The sequence below is a fragment of the Anolis sagrei genome, chromosome 4 (assembly GCF_037176765.1).
Source record: "Anolis sagrei isolate rAnoSag1 chromosome 4, rAnoSag1.mat, whole genome shotgun sequence".
Lineage (NCBI taxonomy): Eukaryota > Metazoa > Chordata > Lepidosauria > Squamata > Dactyloidae > Anolis > Anolis sagrei.
Genome location: NC_090024.1, coordinates 6,962,099 through 6,981,232, shown reverse-complemented (window position 1 = coordinate 6,981,232; position 19,134 = coordinate 6,962,099). Strand labels below are relative to the sequence as shown.

The 19,134-nt window shown below is 44.3% G+C and overlaps 1 protein-coding gene across 1 annotated transcript; it reads right to left on the bottom strand.

The window, feature by feature from the left end:
* Positions 1-6,195: 6,195 nt before the first annotated feature.
* On the bottom strand, positions 6,196-13,789 carry LOC137096787 (lymphocyte antigen 6E-like). The gene is made up of 3 exons (XM_067467021.1): positions 13,653-13,789; positions 10,656-10,757; positions 6,196-6,755 (listed from the first exon to the last, which is right to left on the bottom strand). The coding sequence occupies exons 1-3, from the start codon at positions 13,702-13,704 to the stop codon at positions 6,559-6,561; spliced, it is 351 nt and encodes a 116-aa protein (XP_067323122.1). The 5' UTR covers positions 13,705-13,789; the 3' UTR covers positions 6,196-6,558.
* Between the last annotated feature and the right edge of the window lie 5,345 nt (positions 13,790-19,134).

The window sequence follows — 19,134 nt, the reverse complement described above, 5'->3', positions numbered from 1 at the left end:
CTTTAATTCTATGATTCTATGAAATAAGCGATAACAAACTTACTAACTATAGCAAGACTGCTTATAGCAAGGAATTGGAAAAAAGAAATGAATATACAAATAGAGGAGTGGTATAAGGAAGCGTGGAAAATAGCAATAAATGATAAATTGACATGTATATTAAAGGTTAAAAAAGTTACATGGAAACAAAGCGATTTTGATGCTGTATGGGGAAGATTTGTGGTCGGCCTTGGGCTGAGAATTGCGGTATATAAGCGCAGTAAATAAATAAATAAATAAATAAATGGATTAAAAAACAAGGAAGGAAAATTACTGTCACAAGAAGAAATGAAATTTTGGACAGATGAAATGTAAGAATTGTGGCTTGAGACGGGTGGAGGGGAGCACTGTGGTGATAAAAAGGAAAAAAAGAGAAAAGGGGGGGAAATGTCAAAGCAAAACAATAAAACATGTTAAAAAGGCAAAAAAAAAAAAGAGTCAAGCCGGTCACTTCAAGGATACCATCCATCCATTTGCCCTTGGTCGGCCCCTCTTCCTTTTTCCTCCCATTTCCCCCAGCATCATTCTCTTCTCCAAGCTTTCCTGTCAAGCTTTCCAGTCAGGCTTTCTTTCCTGGAGGATGGACTGGTTGGATATTCTTGCAGTCCAAGCATTTGCGGTCCAACACCACAGTTCAAAAGTGTCTCTCTTCCTTCGCTCAACCTGCCATATGGTCCAGCTCTCACATCCATAGGTTACTACAGGGAATACCATTGCTTTAACTTTGAGGATCTTCATCGCCAGTATGATGTTTCTACTCTCCACTATTTGATCGAGAGTGGTACTTGGTCTCCTCCCAAGAAGGAAATGTCTTCTGATTTCCTGGCTGCAGTCTGCATCTGCAGTCATCTTTGCATCTAGAAATACAAAGTCTGTCACTGCCTCCATGTTTTCTCCCTCTATTTGCCAATTATCAATCAGTCTGGTTGCCATAATTTTAGTTTTTCCCCAGCTTTTGCACTTTCTTCTTTCACTTTGGTGAGAAGGCTCCTTAGCTCCTCCTCGCTTTCAGCCATCAAAGTGGTATCATCTGCATATCTAACATTGTTAATGTTTCATTCCCGGTGGCTCAATGGGTTAAACCCTTGTGCCGGCAGGACGGAAGACCGACAGGTCGCAGGTTCGAATCCGGGGAGAGGCAGATGAGCTCCCTCTATCAGCTCCAGCTCCTCTTACGGGGACATGAGAAAAGCCTCCCACAAGGATGATAAAAACATCAAATCATCCAGGCGTTCCCTGGGCAACGTCCTTGCAGATGGGCAATTCTCTCACACCAGAAGCGACTTGCAGTTTCTCAAGTCGCTCCTGACACGACAAAAAAAAAACCCAGCAATTTTAACTCCAGTGTTGGATTCATCAAGCCCTGCACATTTCATGATGTGTTCTGCATACAAGTTGAATAGGGAGGAGGAGGGTAGACTACTAGACAGGCCTACCATACTCCTTTGCCAATCTTGAAACAGTCTGTTGTTCCGTGGACTGTTCTTACTGTTGCTACTTGATTATATGTTATAGGGGAGAAGGTTATAGGGGAGAATAGAGTTATATGTTATAAGGGAGGGGAGATGAGGAAAAACCTTCCTCCTGACATCAATAGGGAGGAATCTCAGAGTGAGAGCATAGCCCATGAATGCATATTTTGGGCTGAACCCTGTTTTCGACCCCACCCAGACTGGATGCGCTTTATCTATTAAATGCCCATATGAATTGACTCAGCACTCAACAATTGGCTCGATTTATGGTTGACAGATCTCAGGGCCTGACCCTGATTTTCCAGTTTTTATGGGTCGCCTCCAGGCAAGAGATGCGGGCACAAATTCTCCAGTATCAATGAGCTCAATTCCAGGCCAAAGGAACAGGCTGAACGCAGGTCTCTAGATCAGCAGTTTAGATGTCTAGAGTTTCCAAAGATTATTTGATTTGTTACAGCAATTCACAAAGACCCTTAGGAGGATGTGGCGGCAAAAAAGCCAATGGGATTTTGGCCTGCATCAATAGGAGCCTAGTGTCTAGATCTAGGGAAGTCATGCTCCCCATGCTCTATTCCGCTTTGGTTAGACCACACCTGGAATATTGTGTCCAATTCTGAGCACCACAATTCAAGAGAGATATTGACAAGCTGGAATGTGTCCAGAGGAGGGCGAATAAAACGATCAAGGGTCTGGAGAACAAGCCCTATGAGGAGCGGCTTAAGGAGCTGGGCATGTTTAGCCTGAAGAAGAGAAGGCTGAGAGGAGATATGATAGCCGTGTATAAATATGTGAGAGGAAGCCACAGGGAGGAGGGAGCAAGCTTGTTTTCTGCTTCCCTGGAGACTAGGACGCAATGGAGCAATGGCTTCAAACTACAAGAGAGGAGATTCCATCTGAACACGAGGAAGAACTTCCTGACTGTGAGAGCCATTCAGCAGTGGAACTCTCTGCCCCGGAGTGTGGTGGAGGCTCCTTCTTTGGAAGCTTTTAAACAGAGGCTGGATGGCCATCTGTCAGGGGTGATTTGAATGCAATATTCCTGCTTCTTTGCAGAATGGGGTTGGACTGGATGGCCCATGAGGTCTCTTCCAACTCTTTGATTCTATGATTCTATGAGTGTGTATTTACTTCTTCCTTCTGTCACTGGCATCTGGCGCCAGGACTCACCCTCCACTCTGCCTTGTATCCACATCTTGGATAGAAGCAAGTAGGCTGGATTAATTTATGTTCCTTCTCCTCTTTGTCAAAGTAAGCGATTGGAAATAATCTCCCCCATTCCCCTTTAGCTCCTTTGGCTATGATTTCTATCTCAGCTTCTAAACAGGAAAACATAGCCTGTGTATGCTTGAGTGACAAGTTATAAGTGATGGTGGTTGCCAAGTAATGCAAAACTCTTCAGGGCTGTCCCAAGGTCTTTAGGTTTGGAAGAAGCTTGAACTGGCCTCCCTAAGTCAGTGGGCCCATTTAACACCTACATGAGCATATTTATATGGATGGAAATTCATTTTTCCAATCCCTGCATTGACTAGAAACCAAATACATGCAGACTTGGTGCAGGGTTGTTGTAGGTTTTTTGAGCTATATGGCCATGTTCTAGAGGCATTTCTCCTGACATTTCGCCTGCATCTATGGCAAGCATCCTCAGAGGTAGTGAGGTCTGTTGGAAGTAGGAAAAAGGGTTCTTATATCTGTGGAATGACCAGGGTGGGGCAAAGGACTCTTGTCTTCTGGAGCTAGGTGTGAATGTTTCAGCTGATCACCTTGATTAGCATTTGATTGCCTGGCAGTGCCTGGAGCAATCTTTTGTTGAGAGGTGATTAGATGTCCTTGTTTGTTTCCTCTCTGTTGTTGTGCTGTTCTAATTTTAGAGTTTTTTTAATACTGGTAGCCAGATTTTGTTCATTTTCATGGTTTCCTCCTTTCTGTTGAAATTGTCCACCTGCTTGTGGATTTCAATGGCTTCTCTGTGTAGCCTGACATGGTGGTTGTTGGGGTGATCCAGCATTTCTGTGTTCTCAAATAATATGCTGTGTCCAGGTTGGTTCATCAGGTGCTCTGAACGGCACAACGACAGAGAGGAAACAAATAAGGACATCTCCCCTACCAAACAAAACACACAATAGCATATCCACACTCCCTTCCAGAATTGGGGAGTTGTTTTTTCACATGTGCTGTAGCGTCTTTTTGCTTTTTTTTTTTTTTTGGCCTTTTAAGTCTCTTCTGCTGTGTTTTTCAGTGTTTTTATGAGTGATGGCCACTTGTTGGCTTGATAAGTGTCTTGTGTCCAAATTTGGTGTCAATTCGTCCAGTGGTTTTTGAGTTATGCTAATCCCACAAACTAACATTACATTTTATTTAGATACTAGCTGTACCTGCCACGCATTGCTGTGGCCAACCTTCCCTCCTTCTTTCTCTTCTTTCTTTCTCCCCTTCCTTCCTTCGCTCTTTCTTTCCTTCATTCCCTTATTTTCTTTCCTTCTCTCCTTCCTTCCTTCTCTACCTATTTCCTTACTTCCCTTTCCTTCCTTCCTTCCTTCCTTCCTTCCTTCTTTCTCTTCTTTCTTTCTCCCCTTCCTTCCCTCGCTCTTTCTTTCCTTCTTTCCCTCCCTTCCTTCACTCCCTCTTTCTTTCCTTCATTCCCTTATTTTCTTTCCTTCTCTCCTTCCTTCCTTCTCTACCTCTTTCCTTCCTTCCCTTTCCTTCCTTCCTTCCTTCCTTCCTTCCTTCCTTCCTTCCTTCCTTCTTTCTTTCTCTTCTTTCTTTCTCCCCTTCCTTCCCTCGCTCTTTCTTTCCTTCTTTCCCTCCTTCCTTCACTCCCTCTTTCTTTCCTTCATTCCCTTATTTTCTTTCCTTCTCTCCTTCCTTCCTTCTCTACCTCTTTCCTTCCTTCCCTTTCCTTCCTTCCTTCTTTCCTTCTTTCTTTCTTTCTTTCTTTCTTTCTCTTCTTTCTTTCTCCCCTTCCTTCCCTCGCTTTCTTTCCTTCTTTCCCTCCTTCCTTCACTCCCTCTTTCTTTCCTTCATTCCCTTATTTTCTTTAATTCTCTCCTTCCTTCCTTCTCTACCTCTTTCCTTCCTTCCCTTTCCTTCCTTCCTTCCTTCTTTCTTTCTTTCTTTCTTTCTTTCTTTCCCTCCCTCTTTCTCTCATTCTTTCTTATTTTCTTTCTCCCCTTCCTTCCCGTCCTTTTCCCTCCCTTTTATCTGTATTGTCATTTAGTTTTTCATCATTTAACTTTGGGGGGGGGGGGGGGTTAAGTCCTTTCCACTGTTTTGGGGGGGATTTTATGAGTGATGGTCACTCATTGGCCTGTTAGAGGTGTGGTGTCCAAATTTTGTGTCAGTTCGTCAAGTGGTTTTTGAGTTATGCTAATCCCACAAACTAACATTACATTTTTATTTATATAGATACTAGCTGTACCTGCCACACATTGCTGTGGCCAACCTTCCCTCCTTCTTTCTCTTCTTTCTTTCTCCCCTTCCTTCCCTCGCTCTTTCTTTCCTTCTTTCCCTCCTTCCTTCACTCCCTCTTTCTTTCCTTCATTCCCTTATTTTCTTTCCTTCTCTCCTTCCTTCCTTCTCTACCTCTTTCCTTCCTTCCTTCCTTCCTTCCTTCCTTCCTTCTTTCTTTCTTTCTCTTCTTTCTTTCTCCTTCCTTCCCTCGCTCTTTCTTTCCTTCTTTCCCTCCTTCCTTCACTCCCTCTTTCTTTCCTTCATTCCCTTATTTTCTTTCCTTCTCTCCTTCCTTCCTTCTCTACCTCTTTCCTTCCTTCCCTTTCCTTCCTTCCTTCCTTCCTTCCTTCCTTCTTTCTCTTCTTTCTTTCTCCCCTTCCTTCCCTCGCTCTTTCTTTCCTTCTTTCCCTCCCTTCCTTCACTCCCTCTTTCTTTCCTTCATTCCCTTATTTTCTTTCCTTCTCTCCTTCCTTCCTTCTCTACCTCTTTCCTTCCTTCCCTTTCCTTCCTTCCTTCCTTCCTTCCTTCTTTCTTTCTCTTCTTTCTTTCTCCCCTTCCTTCCCTCGCTCTTTCTTTCCTTCTTTCCCTACTTCCTTCCTTCGCTCTTTCTTTCCTTCATTCCCTTATTTTCTTTCCTTCTCTCCTTCCTTCCTTCTCTACCTCTTTCCTTCCTTCCATTTCCTTCCTTCCTTCCTTCCTTCCTTCCTTCCTTCTTTCTTTCTCTTTCTTTCCCTCCCTCTTTCTCTCATTCTTTCTTATTTTCTTTCTCCTTTTCCTTCCCTCCCTTTTCCCTCCCTTTTTTCTGTTTTGTCATTTAGTTTTTCATCATTTAGCTTTTGGGGGGGGGGGGGTTAAGTCCTTTCCACTGTTTTGGGGGAGGGATTTTATGTGTGATGGTCACTCATTGGTCAGTTAGGGGTGTGGTGTCCAAATTTTGTGTCAATTCGTCAAGTGGTTTTTGAGTTATGCTAATCCCACAAACTAACATTATATTGTATTGTCGAAGGCTTTCATGGCCGGAATCACTGGGTTGTTGTAGGTTTTTCTGAGCTATATGGCCATGGTCTAGAGGCATTTTCTCCTGACGTTTCGCCTGCATCTATGCAAGCATCCTCAGAGGTAGTGAGGTCATTACATTTTTATTTATATAGATATATGCATATTACTTACACTTGTTCATTCATAGTTTTTCCTTGTTTATTAACGAATAATACATATTTATTTGCAAAGGACTTGGTTGGCTATCTGTTTAAATGACAATTGTCGTTTGGTCTTCAGATCTGCACACACCCAGGTCAAAGGATGGTCTTGAGAAGTCATTCTTCCTAAAGTTGGTCATCTGGGAAGATCAGATCCAAAGCAGAAGGCATTTCATACATTTGGAGCAGAAGTGGGAGAGAACACAGCAGGGACTACAAATGTAGTTGACCAACAATTCGGTAAAACCAAGGGCAACTCACTCGTGTAGAGTTTCCATTCAATTGTTGCATTCCTTGGTACCATGGGGTGTGTGCCCTAGATACTTCATGAACTATGGTTAGTTGGGAGACAATTTCCCATTGCAGAATCCATTGGCTTCAACTCTTTATTCCTCGTTGGGTTAGAGCTCCATAGTAGCTAAAGTTTTGATGATAACGATTATGGTGAGGAGAGGGGTGAACCTTCTTGTGCTGACAACGCTGTTGCACTGGTCTTCCTGGCAGCAAGTGTAAGTATAGAGTGCCGGCCAAGTGGTTACGGCAATGGGGCAGACCTCCACGCATCCTTGCTCTATGACGAAACCATCCGTGGTTGTAACTAAACATAAGGAGAAGTGGAAACAGAGAGAAAGGAATGGGAAGGGAAAAGAAGGTTAAACGTTGAACATCTTCTTGGCCAAGCATTTAGTAATGGTTGGGGGAGAGGGCTACATCTACCAGAATCCCCAAGTTAGCATTGTGAGAATTTGAAAATGGACATTATGATATGGTGGGTTAACTGGAGAGAGATGTGTCAGCAGCTGATTGCCTGAGTGTGCCAGGAGCCAGGATTCTGATTGGCTGCTGCCTCTGGCTAGCTGCTGAGACCAACGGTTCTAACTGTCATTCTGCCATTTCTCACTTTTGGACAGTGAAGAGAAAGTGCTGGCTGACAACTATCTTGAAGATTAATTATTTTAATGGCACGAGGCTTATTTTAAAGACTATTTAAAAGGACTGTTTTATTCTTCTGATCTCTGCCTGTATTCAAATAGACTGTGATAGGAAAGGGGAGTCTGGGATCTGAAGTCCAGAAAAGATGTGGAGATGTTGAAAGATGATTAAAGAGCCAACGCTGAGATTGGTTCCATCAACTACTTGGAGATTGACGTTTGAGTTGGAGACACTGATAAAATGCATCCAGGGTACAGTTGCAATAGAAATGCTTGTGAGGGTTGGTAAATGTGAATAAACAGAATAAGCAGATGGTTTACCACAGTATTTAAACCAAGATATATCCTGCAATATAATAAAATGTCACTCGGGCTTGTGAAACAAGTAACAGTATCTTTACTTCAGTTCAAAAGTTCAAACAGGGTGTATGTGTATGTCTGTGTGTGTGTGTGATATATATATAGGTAAAGGTACCAAGGTGCTTGTTTATAAAGCTATTGTCCTCCCAACCCTGCTCTATGCCTGTGAGACGTGGACTGTCTACGGACGTCACATGCAGCTCCTGGAACGTTTCCATCAGCGCTGCTTCCGGAAAATCCTGCAAATCTCCTGGGAAGACAAGCGGACAAACGTCAGTGTGCTGGAAGAAGCAAAGACCACCAGCATTGAAGCGATGGTCCTCCAACATCAACTCCGCTGGGCCGGCCACGTTGTCCGGATGCCTGACCACCGTCTCCCAAAGCAGTTGCTCTACTCCGAACTTAAGAACGGAAAACGGAACGTTGGTGGACAGGAAAAGAGATTTAAAGATGGGCTCAAAGCCAACCTTAAAAACTCTGGCATAGACACTGAGAACTGGGAAGCCCTGGCCCTTGAGCGCTCCAGCTGGAGGTCAGCTGTGACCAGCAGTGCTGCAGAATTTGAGGAGGCACGAGTGGAGGGTGAAAGAGTGAAACGTGCCAGGAGGAAGGCGCGTCAAGCCAACCCCGACCGGGACCACCTTCCACCTGGAAACCAATGCCCTCACTGCGGAAGAAGATGCAGAGCAAGAATAGGGCTCCACAGCCACATACGGACCCACAAGGAAATCCATAATGGAAGACCATCTTACTCCTCCAGCGAGGGATCGCCTAAGTAAGTAAGTAAGATATATATATAGGTAAAGGTAAAGGTTGTCCCCTGACATTAAGTCCAGTCATGTCTGACTCTGGGGTGTGATGCTCATCTCCATTTCTAAGCCGAAGAGCCGGCGTTGTCTGTAGACACCTCCAAGGTCATGTGGCCAGCATGACTGCATGGAGCGCCGATATATATATATATATATATATATATATATATATATATATAATGATATGGTGGGTTAACTGGAGAGAGATGTGTCAGCAGCTGATTGCCTGAGTGCGCTAGGAGCTGGGATTCTGATTGGCTGCTGCCTCTGGCTAGCTACTGAGACCAACGGTTCTAACTGTCATTCTGCTATTTCTCACTTTTGGACAGTGAAGAGAAAGTGCTGGCTGACAACTATCTTGAAGATTGATTATTTTAATGGCATGAGGCTTATTTTAAAGACTATTTAAAAGGACTATTTTATTCTTCTGATCTCTGCCTGTATTCAAATAGACTGTGATATATATATATATAATACACACACACACACACACACACACACACACACACACACATATATATATATATATATATATATATATATATATATATATATCGGCGCTCCATGCAGTCATGCCGGCCACATGACCTTGGAGGTGTCTACGGACAACGCCGGCTCTTCGGCTTAGAAATGGAGATGAGCACCACACCCCAGAGTCAGACATGACTGGACTTAATGTCAGGGGACAACCTTTACCTTTACCTATATATATATCACACACACACACAGACATACACATACACCCTGTTTGAACTTTTGAACTGAAGTAAAGATACTGTTACTTGTTTCACAAGCCCGAGTGACATTTTATTACATTGCAGGATATATCTTGGTTTAAATACTGTGGTATTGAAGATTGATTATTTTAATGGCATGAGGCTTATTTTAAAGACTATTTAAAAGGACTATTTTATTCTTCTGATCTCTGCCTGTATTCAAATAGACTGTGTGATATATATATATATATATATATATATATATATATATATATATCTCGGCTCTCCATGCAGTCATGCTGGCCACATGGCCTTGGAGGTGTCTACGGACAACGCCGGCTCTTCGGCTTAGAAATGGAGATGAGCACCACACCCCAGAGTCAGACATGACTGGACTTAATGTCAGGGGACAACCTTTACCTTTACCTATATATATATCACACACACACACACATACACATACACCCTGTTTGAACTTTTGAACTGAAGTAAAAATACTGTTATTTGTTTCACAAGCCTGAGTGACTTTTTATTATATTGCAGGATATATCTTGGTTTAAATACTGTGGTATTGAAGATTGATTATTTTAATGGCATGAGGCTTATTTTAAAGACTATTTAAAAGGACTATTTTATTCTTCTGATCTCTGCCTGTATTCAAATAGACTGTGATATATATATATATATATATATATATATATATATCGGCTCTCCATGCAGTCATGCTGGCCACATGGCCTTGGAGGTGTCTACGGACAACGCTGGCTCTTCGGCTTAGAAATGGAGATGAGCACCACACCCCAGAGTCAGACATGACTGGACTTAATGTCAGGGGACAACCTTTACCTTTACCTATATATATATCACACACACACACACACACAGACATACACATACACCCTGTTTGAACTTTTGAACTGAAGTAAAAATACTGTTACTTGTTTCATAAGCCTGAGTGACATTTTATTATATTGCAGGATATATCTTGGTTTAAATACTGTGGTAAAGCATCTGCTTATTCTGCTTATTCACATTTACCAACCCTCACAAGCATTTCTTTTGCAACTGTACCCTGGATGCATTTTATCAGTCTCTCCAACTCAAACTTCAATCTCCAAGTAGTTGATGGAACCAATCTCAGCGTTGGCTCTTTAAATCATCTTTCAACATCTCCACATCTTTTCTGGACTTCAGATCCCAGACTCCCCTTTCCTCTAAAACTAACTAGGAATCTAGATATTGATGTCCAGAAAGGAAACTTGGCCGAGCTCCAGCCTTTGAGAACCTCAAAGTACTTTTGCCATATTGGCAGCATTTTAAACCCAAGCTGGATGTTCTTTTAGAAGAAGAAACCAAACAGAAGTTGATGCTTGAACCAAAGCAAATTTCCAACAATGCCTCATCTGAAATATTTGAGTGATTTTTTTCTCAATTCATCCATATTTGGGGGCGGGGACCCCCAACCAACCTCAGGAGGGCCACATTTTGTCCCATTACAAGGTTCTTTGTGTCCATCCCAACTTCATAATTCTGTGATTCAACAAATGTCCGAAAGGAGATCAAGAGACAGAGCTTTCGTTTCATGGAAAGCAGCACAGGCTCGCCCTCTTTCCCAAATGGGAAGGGGGGGATGTCAGATTCCCACCTGCCTGCCCTGATATGAAGCCCCCAACCCGGTCACCTGTGTGCATCATGCAATACTTTTCAGCGTCTGTGCAATTTACAGTCGTGATGCAACCGATGTACTTGCTGACATTGCAGGAGTAGCATTCCAAGGAAAGTGCTGCAAAGGAATCAGATGAATTTACCTTCACGTTGATTCATTTGTCAGTAATTGTTTCTTTCATGACTTACTTTAGCTCAGACCCGCCAACAGCCTTATAAAGCTGGAGATAGAGCCCTAGACATTTCCAGTTTGGTTTTCTGCACCATTCTCGAGAGTGGGTTCTCCTAGGGTTGGTATGGCTAGGGTTGCCTTGTTGGGAATAGCAACCTTTTCAAGCCTCCACTAGTTGTTTGTATATATGTATATAATTCCTTATTGTATTGTATGTGTGTATTGGTTTGCAATTCTACCTAACCTCTTTGTTGTGGTGAAAGTGTCTTTGAGTGAAATTTGCAAATGCTAAGCAAGGGGCTTGGAATGAAATTAACAGCAAAAGAGAAATATACCCTTTCTCTGTAGAAAAAGAGCAACACGGAAGGAAATGTTCTTAAGAAATAAGATGTGACATGTAGAGGTCGGCAGTTGTGTTGTGGTTAAGTTCAAAGGTTGTGGTTAAGCACAGAGTCTTCAGGTACAAGAAGGTACTTTCCATCAAAAGGTCAAGGGAGGGGCTGGAAAGAGAGTACTTTCCATGACAAAAAAATGTTCTTGTTTACTTGAGGTTATATATCGGTGGTCAAAACCCAAGGGGACGCGGCAGTCACTTGAAGGGTAGTATCTGCATATGCTGCCAGGCTGTCCGTCTTCTTCATGAAGAAACTAAAATAAACCTTGTTTTTTGATCTTTTTTGGGGCTGTCTCCTTCCTTTTGTGTTCCCGTGATGTGGACCTAAGAAGACCCAATTTAGGGTCCCTAACAGTGGGAGGGGCTGCAGACCATGTGATTAGAACTAGATATTTTCAGGACTAAAACTCCATTTTAGATCTCTGTTTGCTTTAGGCTTCAATAGAGATAGAAGCCATCTGTATGCCTTCAGACTTCAATGCAGAACAGTGTATTTAGAGACTTATTAGACTCTCAAAATAGATGCTTTGGACTTTGGGCTATTGTTTCTAAGGAAGATGCTTGTGTTACCTACACAGAGAAACCACTTAAAATCCTATTGTAACTGGATTCATAAGAAAAGTGCCTGTATGCTGTATACATGAAGTTTTGTGAGTAAATCAACTTCTTTTAAAGAAGACTGTTCATTTTGTCACTTGAGAGCATGGTTTAAAGGCAAATATATTTCAAGGGAGAGTAGATTTTTTGACAACTAAATGAACACTTCTGAAACTCAGCTGAATATATGTTTTTGTGCATTGGCATGTCTTTGTCCCTGGCAGCTCAAAGACATACCTAGTACATCAGTTTAACAGCTGAGAGACCTAGTTTCCATGTATGAATGCCAGTGAACATCACATTTCAAAGGGTTGTGACTTGTAACAAGTCGCCGGAAGGCTGAGAGGGGCGGTATACAAATACAGTAAATAATAATAATAACAACAACAACAAAGTCATGCCTTTCAATGATCAGTGTTTTTCCAAAAATGTTATGAATCCCATTTCTGGGCACCACAATTCAAGAGAGATATTGACAAGCTGGAATGTGTCCAGACAGGCATGTAGCCGGGGGGGGGGGGGGGCGCTTGGGGGCTTCAGCCCCCCCCCCCCCCCCCAAATTCTGATGGTGGTCCGAGAGAAGGCCTTACTGGTACATTATTTAAACTGTTATGTTTATTCATATCATGATCTGATCACCATGCTCAATATATCCCATATGCATGGGGGTATTGGGGTAACGATACAAAAGGTTTGCTTTTCACTCAGACTTTTCACTCAGACTCAGCCCCCCGAACCAAACTCACCCCCCCCCCCCCAAAAAAACCCCCCCAAAATCCTGGCTACGGGCCTGTGTCCAGAGGAGGGCGACTAAAATGATCAAGGGTCTGGAGAACAAGCCCTATGAAGAGTGGCTTAAGGAGCTGGGCATGTTTAACCTGAAGAAGAGAAGGCTGAGAAGAGATATGATAGCCATGTATAAATATGTGAGAGGAAGTCACGGAGAGGAGGGAGCAAGCTTGTTTTCTGCTTCCCTGGAGACTAGGACGCAATGGAACAATGGCTTCAAACTACAAGAAAGGAGATTCCATCTGAACATGAGGAAGAACTTCCTGACTGTGAGAGCAGTTCAGCAGTGGAACTCTCTGCCCTGGAGTGTGGTGGAGGCTCCTTCTTTGGAAGCTTTTAAACAGGGGCTGGAAGGCCATCTGTCAGGGGTGATTTGAATGCAATATTCCTGCTTCTTGGCAGAATGGGGTTGGACTGGATGGCCCATGAGGTCTCTTCCAACTCTTTGAGTCTATGATTCTATGATTTCCAAAATGATTATACATATTCCAAAATGCCTCACTTCAGGGCCACTTCTCCAATCCTCAGGACCAAGGAGGAGGAATCTCTGGGTGAGTGCACTGTCTTGAAAAGTGTATGACTTAGTCTGTGTTCCTTCATTTGTTGACTTGGCATAGTTTGTTCAAACAGCATACTCTACTACTGTGGTTGATCCTCAGTTTATCATGCTATCACAATGTTTAATGTAGTTGGTGCTCAACCTATCCAAAACTCTTTAACAAAAACTCTTCTGGCATTAATGTTAGCTTCTTCTAACATCACAAAGTCTCCTTCCAGGTTCTCAAGTTTTGATGTTGGCATAGTCCTGTGATTACAGTCCTAGGTATGGCTCATCTTTGACTGTGAGGACATGAAATTGTTAGCACTACCATCCCATAGAACTCATGCTTACTCAGCCCTAACATAATCTACATTTACGTTTGATAGCCATGGTCAACATGAGACCCACCACTCAACTGGGCCACTTGCTGAGCAAGATGTTGTATGTTTCATCCACTTTGTGGTCCTTCCTGACCGTCCACCCATAAGATGGACTCTTCCCAAAATGACCAAAGACTCACCGCTCTCTGTCCCCAAGGCAATCATCAGCAACAAGACTGGAAGAGTGGCCATGCTCCTGGTTCCCTCTCAATGTGAGGTGAACCTGCCTGTCTTGAGATGGTCCAGCTTCCCTTCATCAAATAAAATCATCATCATATTAGTACTTAGTCCAAGAAACCCACAATGTCAAATCACTCCCAGAATATGTGTCCCAAAGGAAAGAGAGGTCAGGACATGGGGATGGCACCATGAATTTGATGCAAATTTGTGAGAAGCTCTCCAGAACATCGTTGGCCAAAAAAGTTCTCAGTTGTAGTTTCCTATCAGATGCACATGATGATTGGGCACCATATCACATTGGAATATACTCCATTTCTGAGACTCTTTGAACATGATTCTGAATGGATCCCATCACATGACTATTCTGTCACTAATCCATTGGAATCAATCTGCAAAACATCTCAGAAATGGAGTAATTGCACACAGGATTCTAATCGTGTTTTTTATTTACTATGGGGTGCTGCTTTTTGTGTGTGTGATCAGAAAATTAGTATGCATTTCCTCAGAAGTTCAAGACTTCCAGGCTGCATCACTACGCAGTATCAGAAAAATAAATTTAAAAAGGGATGAGACAGCCTTCCATGGTGTGATGAGTCAAAGCACAGTATTTGCAAATCGTAAGAATTATAATCATCTGGTGTGATGGAGATAGTATGTATCCCATCTGTTCTGTCACACGCTGGGCCTGTAAGAGCTGTACTTTTCTATAGGACGTATACTTTAAGCCCAGCGGGAAGCCAGGGGTGCCTCAAAGAGAGGTTCTCAGGGATTTTTCTGAAGTAATGGTCTTTAGAGTCTAATGATGCAATGAAGTCTTTATTATGGAACAAACAACAAATCTTCAATGGTTCAAACAACACTTCAAGGCTTTCTTAGTCTAGTCCTCAAAGGACTGGCACCTGACTTTGATTAACTAAACTTTCTCTGTAGGAAAAACCCTTTTTAACCTCTCCCAGGCTGCTTTCTATCTATGCCTCATCAGTGTGGGACCTACTACTGATTCCAAATGCGTCTGGGTATCGAGTAGACCTACCAGCCGAGGCTTGAAGATATTTCAGCTGGAGTTCCGTGAATCTGTAATATTGTTCTCCCTTCGAGAATTCTTAGAAACCTCAGGGCTGTTCCCTCTGATGCTGTGAGGTTGAGAGGCTGTGAGCTCTCAGCCAGAGCTTTTGGGACCTTTCTCCTGGAATTTCTGCTTCTGTATCCCCGGATGTTACTTTTCTCTGGATGCTCCTTTTTCCCTGGATGGTTAATTCCCCTGGATGCTCTGTTCCCCTGGATGCTCCTTGAGAAAGGAAGCTTTTCTACGGGATGAGCTGGTCTACGTCCTATAGCTTAGCTTCCTTGTGTGAGACTGCCCCAAAAATGGCTCCTTTCCCTCCCAGAGCCCAGAACAAGGTGCGGAACCAAAGCTTAATTATGACGGACAGGAGGCCTGTCCTATGACTGCAAAACAGATAACAGAAAGAAAATAAAGTGGGAGCTCCTGGTACAGCCGTACCAGTACACCATCTTAATAGAGTATGCATCCAGTCCCAAAACAATACGGGATGCATGCTGATATAAACGGATTACATCCCAATGTGATAAGGCTCTGGTTCTTGCAAGTGCCCAATTCTGACATCAACAAACATGGCCATGATGGACTCCTGGGAGTCTGAGTTTTGCAAGATCTTTAGCTTCTCTTCCACGGTGCTCCACGCTCTGGTGACATCCCAAATAGACTACTGCAACGCACTCTATGTGGGGTGCCTTTGAAGACTGTTCGGAAACTTCAACTAGTCCAACGGGCGGCAGCCAGGTTACTAACTGGAGCGACATACAGGGAGCACACCAACCCCCTGTTGTGTCAGCTCCACTGGCTGCCAGACCACTGCCAAGCACAATTCAAGGTGCTGGACCTAACCTATAAAGCCCTATATGGTTCCGGCCCAGCTTGCCTGTCCGAATGTATCTCCCTCTATGTCCTGCCTCATAGCTTAAGATCGTCCGGCAAGGTCCTGCTCTCGGTCCTGCCAGCCTCGCAAATGCACTTGGCTGGGAACGAGGGACAGGGCCATCTCAGCGGTGGCCCCACACCTGTGGAACTCACTCCCCAGCAAATAGACTACTGCAACGCACTCTACATGGGGTTGCCTTTGAAGACTGTTCAGAAACTTCAACTAGTCTAGTGGCCGGCAGCCAGGTTACTAACTGGAGCCACATACAGGGAGCATGCCACCACCACCACCACCACCACCACCCCCCCCCCCCCCGCTGTACTAGCTCCACTGGCTGCCAGTCCACTTCCGAGCACAATTCAAAGAGCTGGTCTTGGCCTATAAAGCCCTATACAATTCTGGCCCAGCTTACCTGTCCAAACGTATCTCCCTCTATGTCCTGCCTCATAGCTTAAGATCATCCGGCTAGGTCCTGCTCTCGGTCCCGCCAGCCTTGCAAATGCGCTTGGCGAGGACGAGGGACAGGGCCTTCTCGGTGATGGCCCCACGCCTGTGGAACTCACTCCCCAGCAAGATCAGGTTGGCTTCTTCCCTCTTTTCTTTCAGGAAGAAGGTTAAATCATGGCTCTGTGACCAGACTTTTGGACAGCAAACATGACAGCACCTTGGATGTTGAACCGGACGGAAATTGGCTATATGGTTGATGACAATGTTTTTAACGAGTTTTTAACATAATGTTTTACCTACTGTTTTAAATTGTTGTTATTTGTGTTTATATTTGTATTATATTGTGGCTGGTTTGTAAGCCACCCTGAGTTCCCTCTCAGGGGTTGAGAAGGGTGGAATAGAAATACTGGAAATAAATAAATACATGTGCCTATCCAAACTACAGCTTCCATTGCATAGAGACATGGTGGTGCCAAACTACAGTGTACCTATAACCCAGGATTTTTACTCCAATACACAAACTATTAATCTCCATTTTTTTTCATTTGCTTTGGTCCTCTAGATGTTTTGAACTTCAACTACCAGAAGCCCCAGTTAGCTTGGCCAATAGTCAAGGAATTCTGGGAAATGAAGTCCAAAACACGAAAGATGGGCAGAAACTATTGTACAGGACTGTATATAGGGAATTTTAAGTGAAGCAACAGCCCCACCTCGTGTCCACACCTGGGAGTTCATCCTGTGGTCAATATTCACCAATCCTCCCTAACTTCTGAACATCCCTGGAGTCTCTTCTTAATCCCTCTGTTCCTCATTCTAGCCCACTTACCTGTTACCAGGTGCTTCATTTCACCTGCTTCACAATTGCCCTCTTTGAAGGGCCCCATTTCCATCAGAGTGCCGTGCAACTGTTCTGGAACAGAACTCAATGGTCATTGTTGCACCGGAATCAGAATGCTGGGAATGATGGGTTCAAACCATTGTCTTGTTGATCTTGAGTCAATAACATGTTGTGGTCAGTTCTTGAGCCTGTGGAACTCCCTGTGCAACCAGCTAGATCAAATAAATTTAAAGGCAGGGCAAAGTGAGGTGGATCTGGAATTGGTTAAATGGACAAACCCAGAGGGTGATTCTCCCCAAGGCTTCCTCTTCATCCTGAAAAGAAGTGACGAGTGGAGTGCTATCAGCAGGGTTCTGTCCTGAGCCTGGTCCTGTTCAGGATCTTTATTAATGACTTAGATGAAGGGCTAGAAGGCATGATCATCAAGTTTGCAGACGACACCAAATGGGGAGGGAGAGCCAATACTCCAGAGGAGAGGAGCAGGATTCAAAACGATCTTGACAGATTCAAGAGATGATGGGCCAAAACTCACAAAATGAAGTTCAACAGGGACAAATGCAAGATGCTCCACTTAGGCAGAAAAAAACAAAATGCAAAGATACAGAATGGGGGACTATGCCTGGCTTGAGAGCAGGACGTGTGAAAAAGATCTTGGGAGTCCTCTTGGACAACAAGTTAAACATGAGCTATACATCCCAGTAACTACAACTCGCATATGTCAAGGCCTATTTTCCCCCAAGAGTGCCTCAAGAGCGCCCCTGGGCAAAATCAACTATACTGCAAATGCTTACTTTTCATAATGGGTTGAGCCGCCCGTCACTTACAAAGCCCTAAACGATTTGGGACCCGCCTACCTGCGTGACCGTATCTCCTCCATGAACCTGCCTGATCCCTCCGATCCTTGGGGGAGGCTCTTCTTTCACCCCTACCATTATCTCAGGCCCACCTTGTGGGAACAAGGGAGAGAGCCGTTTCCTCAGTGGCTCCCCGATTATAGAATACATTGCCCGATGAGATTAGATGAGCCCCTACTCTAGAAGGATATCGTGGTCTACGGTATCAAAGGCCACCGGGAGGTCCAGGAGGCATCCCAGAAGGATACCATGGTCATCCCAGGATACCATGGTCTACAGCATCGAAGGTCACAGAGAGGTCCAGGAGGCATCCCAGAAGGATACCATGGTCTACGGCATTGAAGGTCACCGAGGTCCAGGAGGCATCCCAGAAGGATACCATGGTCTACAGCAGTGGTTCTCAACCTGGGGTCCCCAGATGTTTTTGGCCTTCAACTCCCAGAAATTCTAACAACTGGTAAACTGGCTGGGATTTCTGGGAGTTGTAGGGCAAAAACATCTGGGGACCCCAGGTTGAGAACCACTGGTCTACAGTATCAAAGGCCACCGGGAGGTCGAGGAGGCATCGCAGAAGGATACCATGGTGTATGGTATCGAAGGCCACCGAGAGATCCAGGAGGCATCCCAGAAGGATACCATGGTCTATGGTATCAAAGGCCACCGAGAGGTCCAGGAGGCATCCCAGAAGGATACCATGGTCTACGGCATCGAAGGTCACCGAGAGATCCAGGAGGCATCCCAGAAGGATACCATGGTCTATGGTATCAAAGGCCACCAAGAGGTCCAGGAGGCATCCCAGAAGGATATCGTGGTCTTCGGTATCAAAGGCCACCAGGAGGTCCAGGAGGCATCCCAGAAGGATACCATGGTCTATGGTATCGAAGGCCACCAAGAGGTCCAGGAGGCATCCCAGAAGGATATCGTGGTCTTTGGTATCAAAGGCCACCGGGAGGTCCAGGAGGCATCCCCAAAGGATACCATGGTCTATGGTATCGAAGGCCACCAAGAGGTCCAGGAGGCATCCCAGAAGGATATTGTGGTCTTCGGTATCAAAGACCACTGGGAGGTCCAGGAGGCATCCCAGAAGGATACCATGGTCTATGGTATCGAAGGCCACCAAGAGGTCCAGGAGGCATCCCAGAAGGATACCGTCGTCTACGGTACTGAAGGCCACTGAGAGGTCCAGGAGGCATCCCAGAAGGATACTGTGTCCTCCAGTATTGAAGGCCACCGAGAGGTCCAGGAGAACCAACAGGGACACACTCCACCTGTCCAGTTCCCTGTGCAGATCATCCACTAAGGAGACCAAGGCTGTTTTCAGTTCCACAAAGCTTATGCCAATAATAAAAAGAACCAGATA

Coding starts and splice junctions, on each gene's coding strand:
- LOC137096787 (XM_067467021.1), bottom strand. CDS start 13,704: ATGGCCACTCTTCCAGTCTTGTTGCTGATGATTGCCTTGGGGACAGAG. Junction 10,758..13,652: donor TGCCTTGGGGACAGAGAGCG/GTGAGTCTTTGG, acceptor ATTCCTTTGCAG/CACTTTCCTTGGAATGCTAC. Junction 6,756..10,655: donor GTATTGCATGATGCACACAG/GTGACCGGGTTG, acceptor CCTTATGTTTAG/TTACAACCACGGATGGTTTC.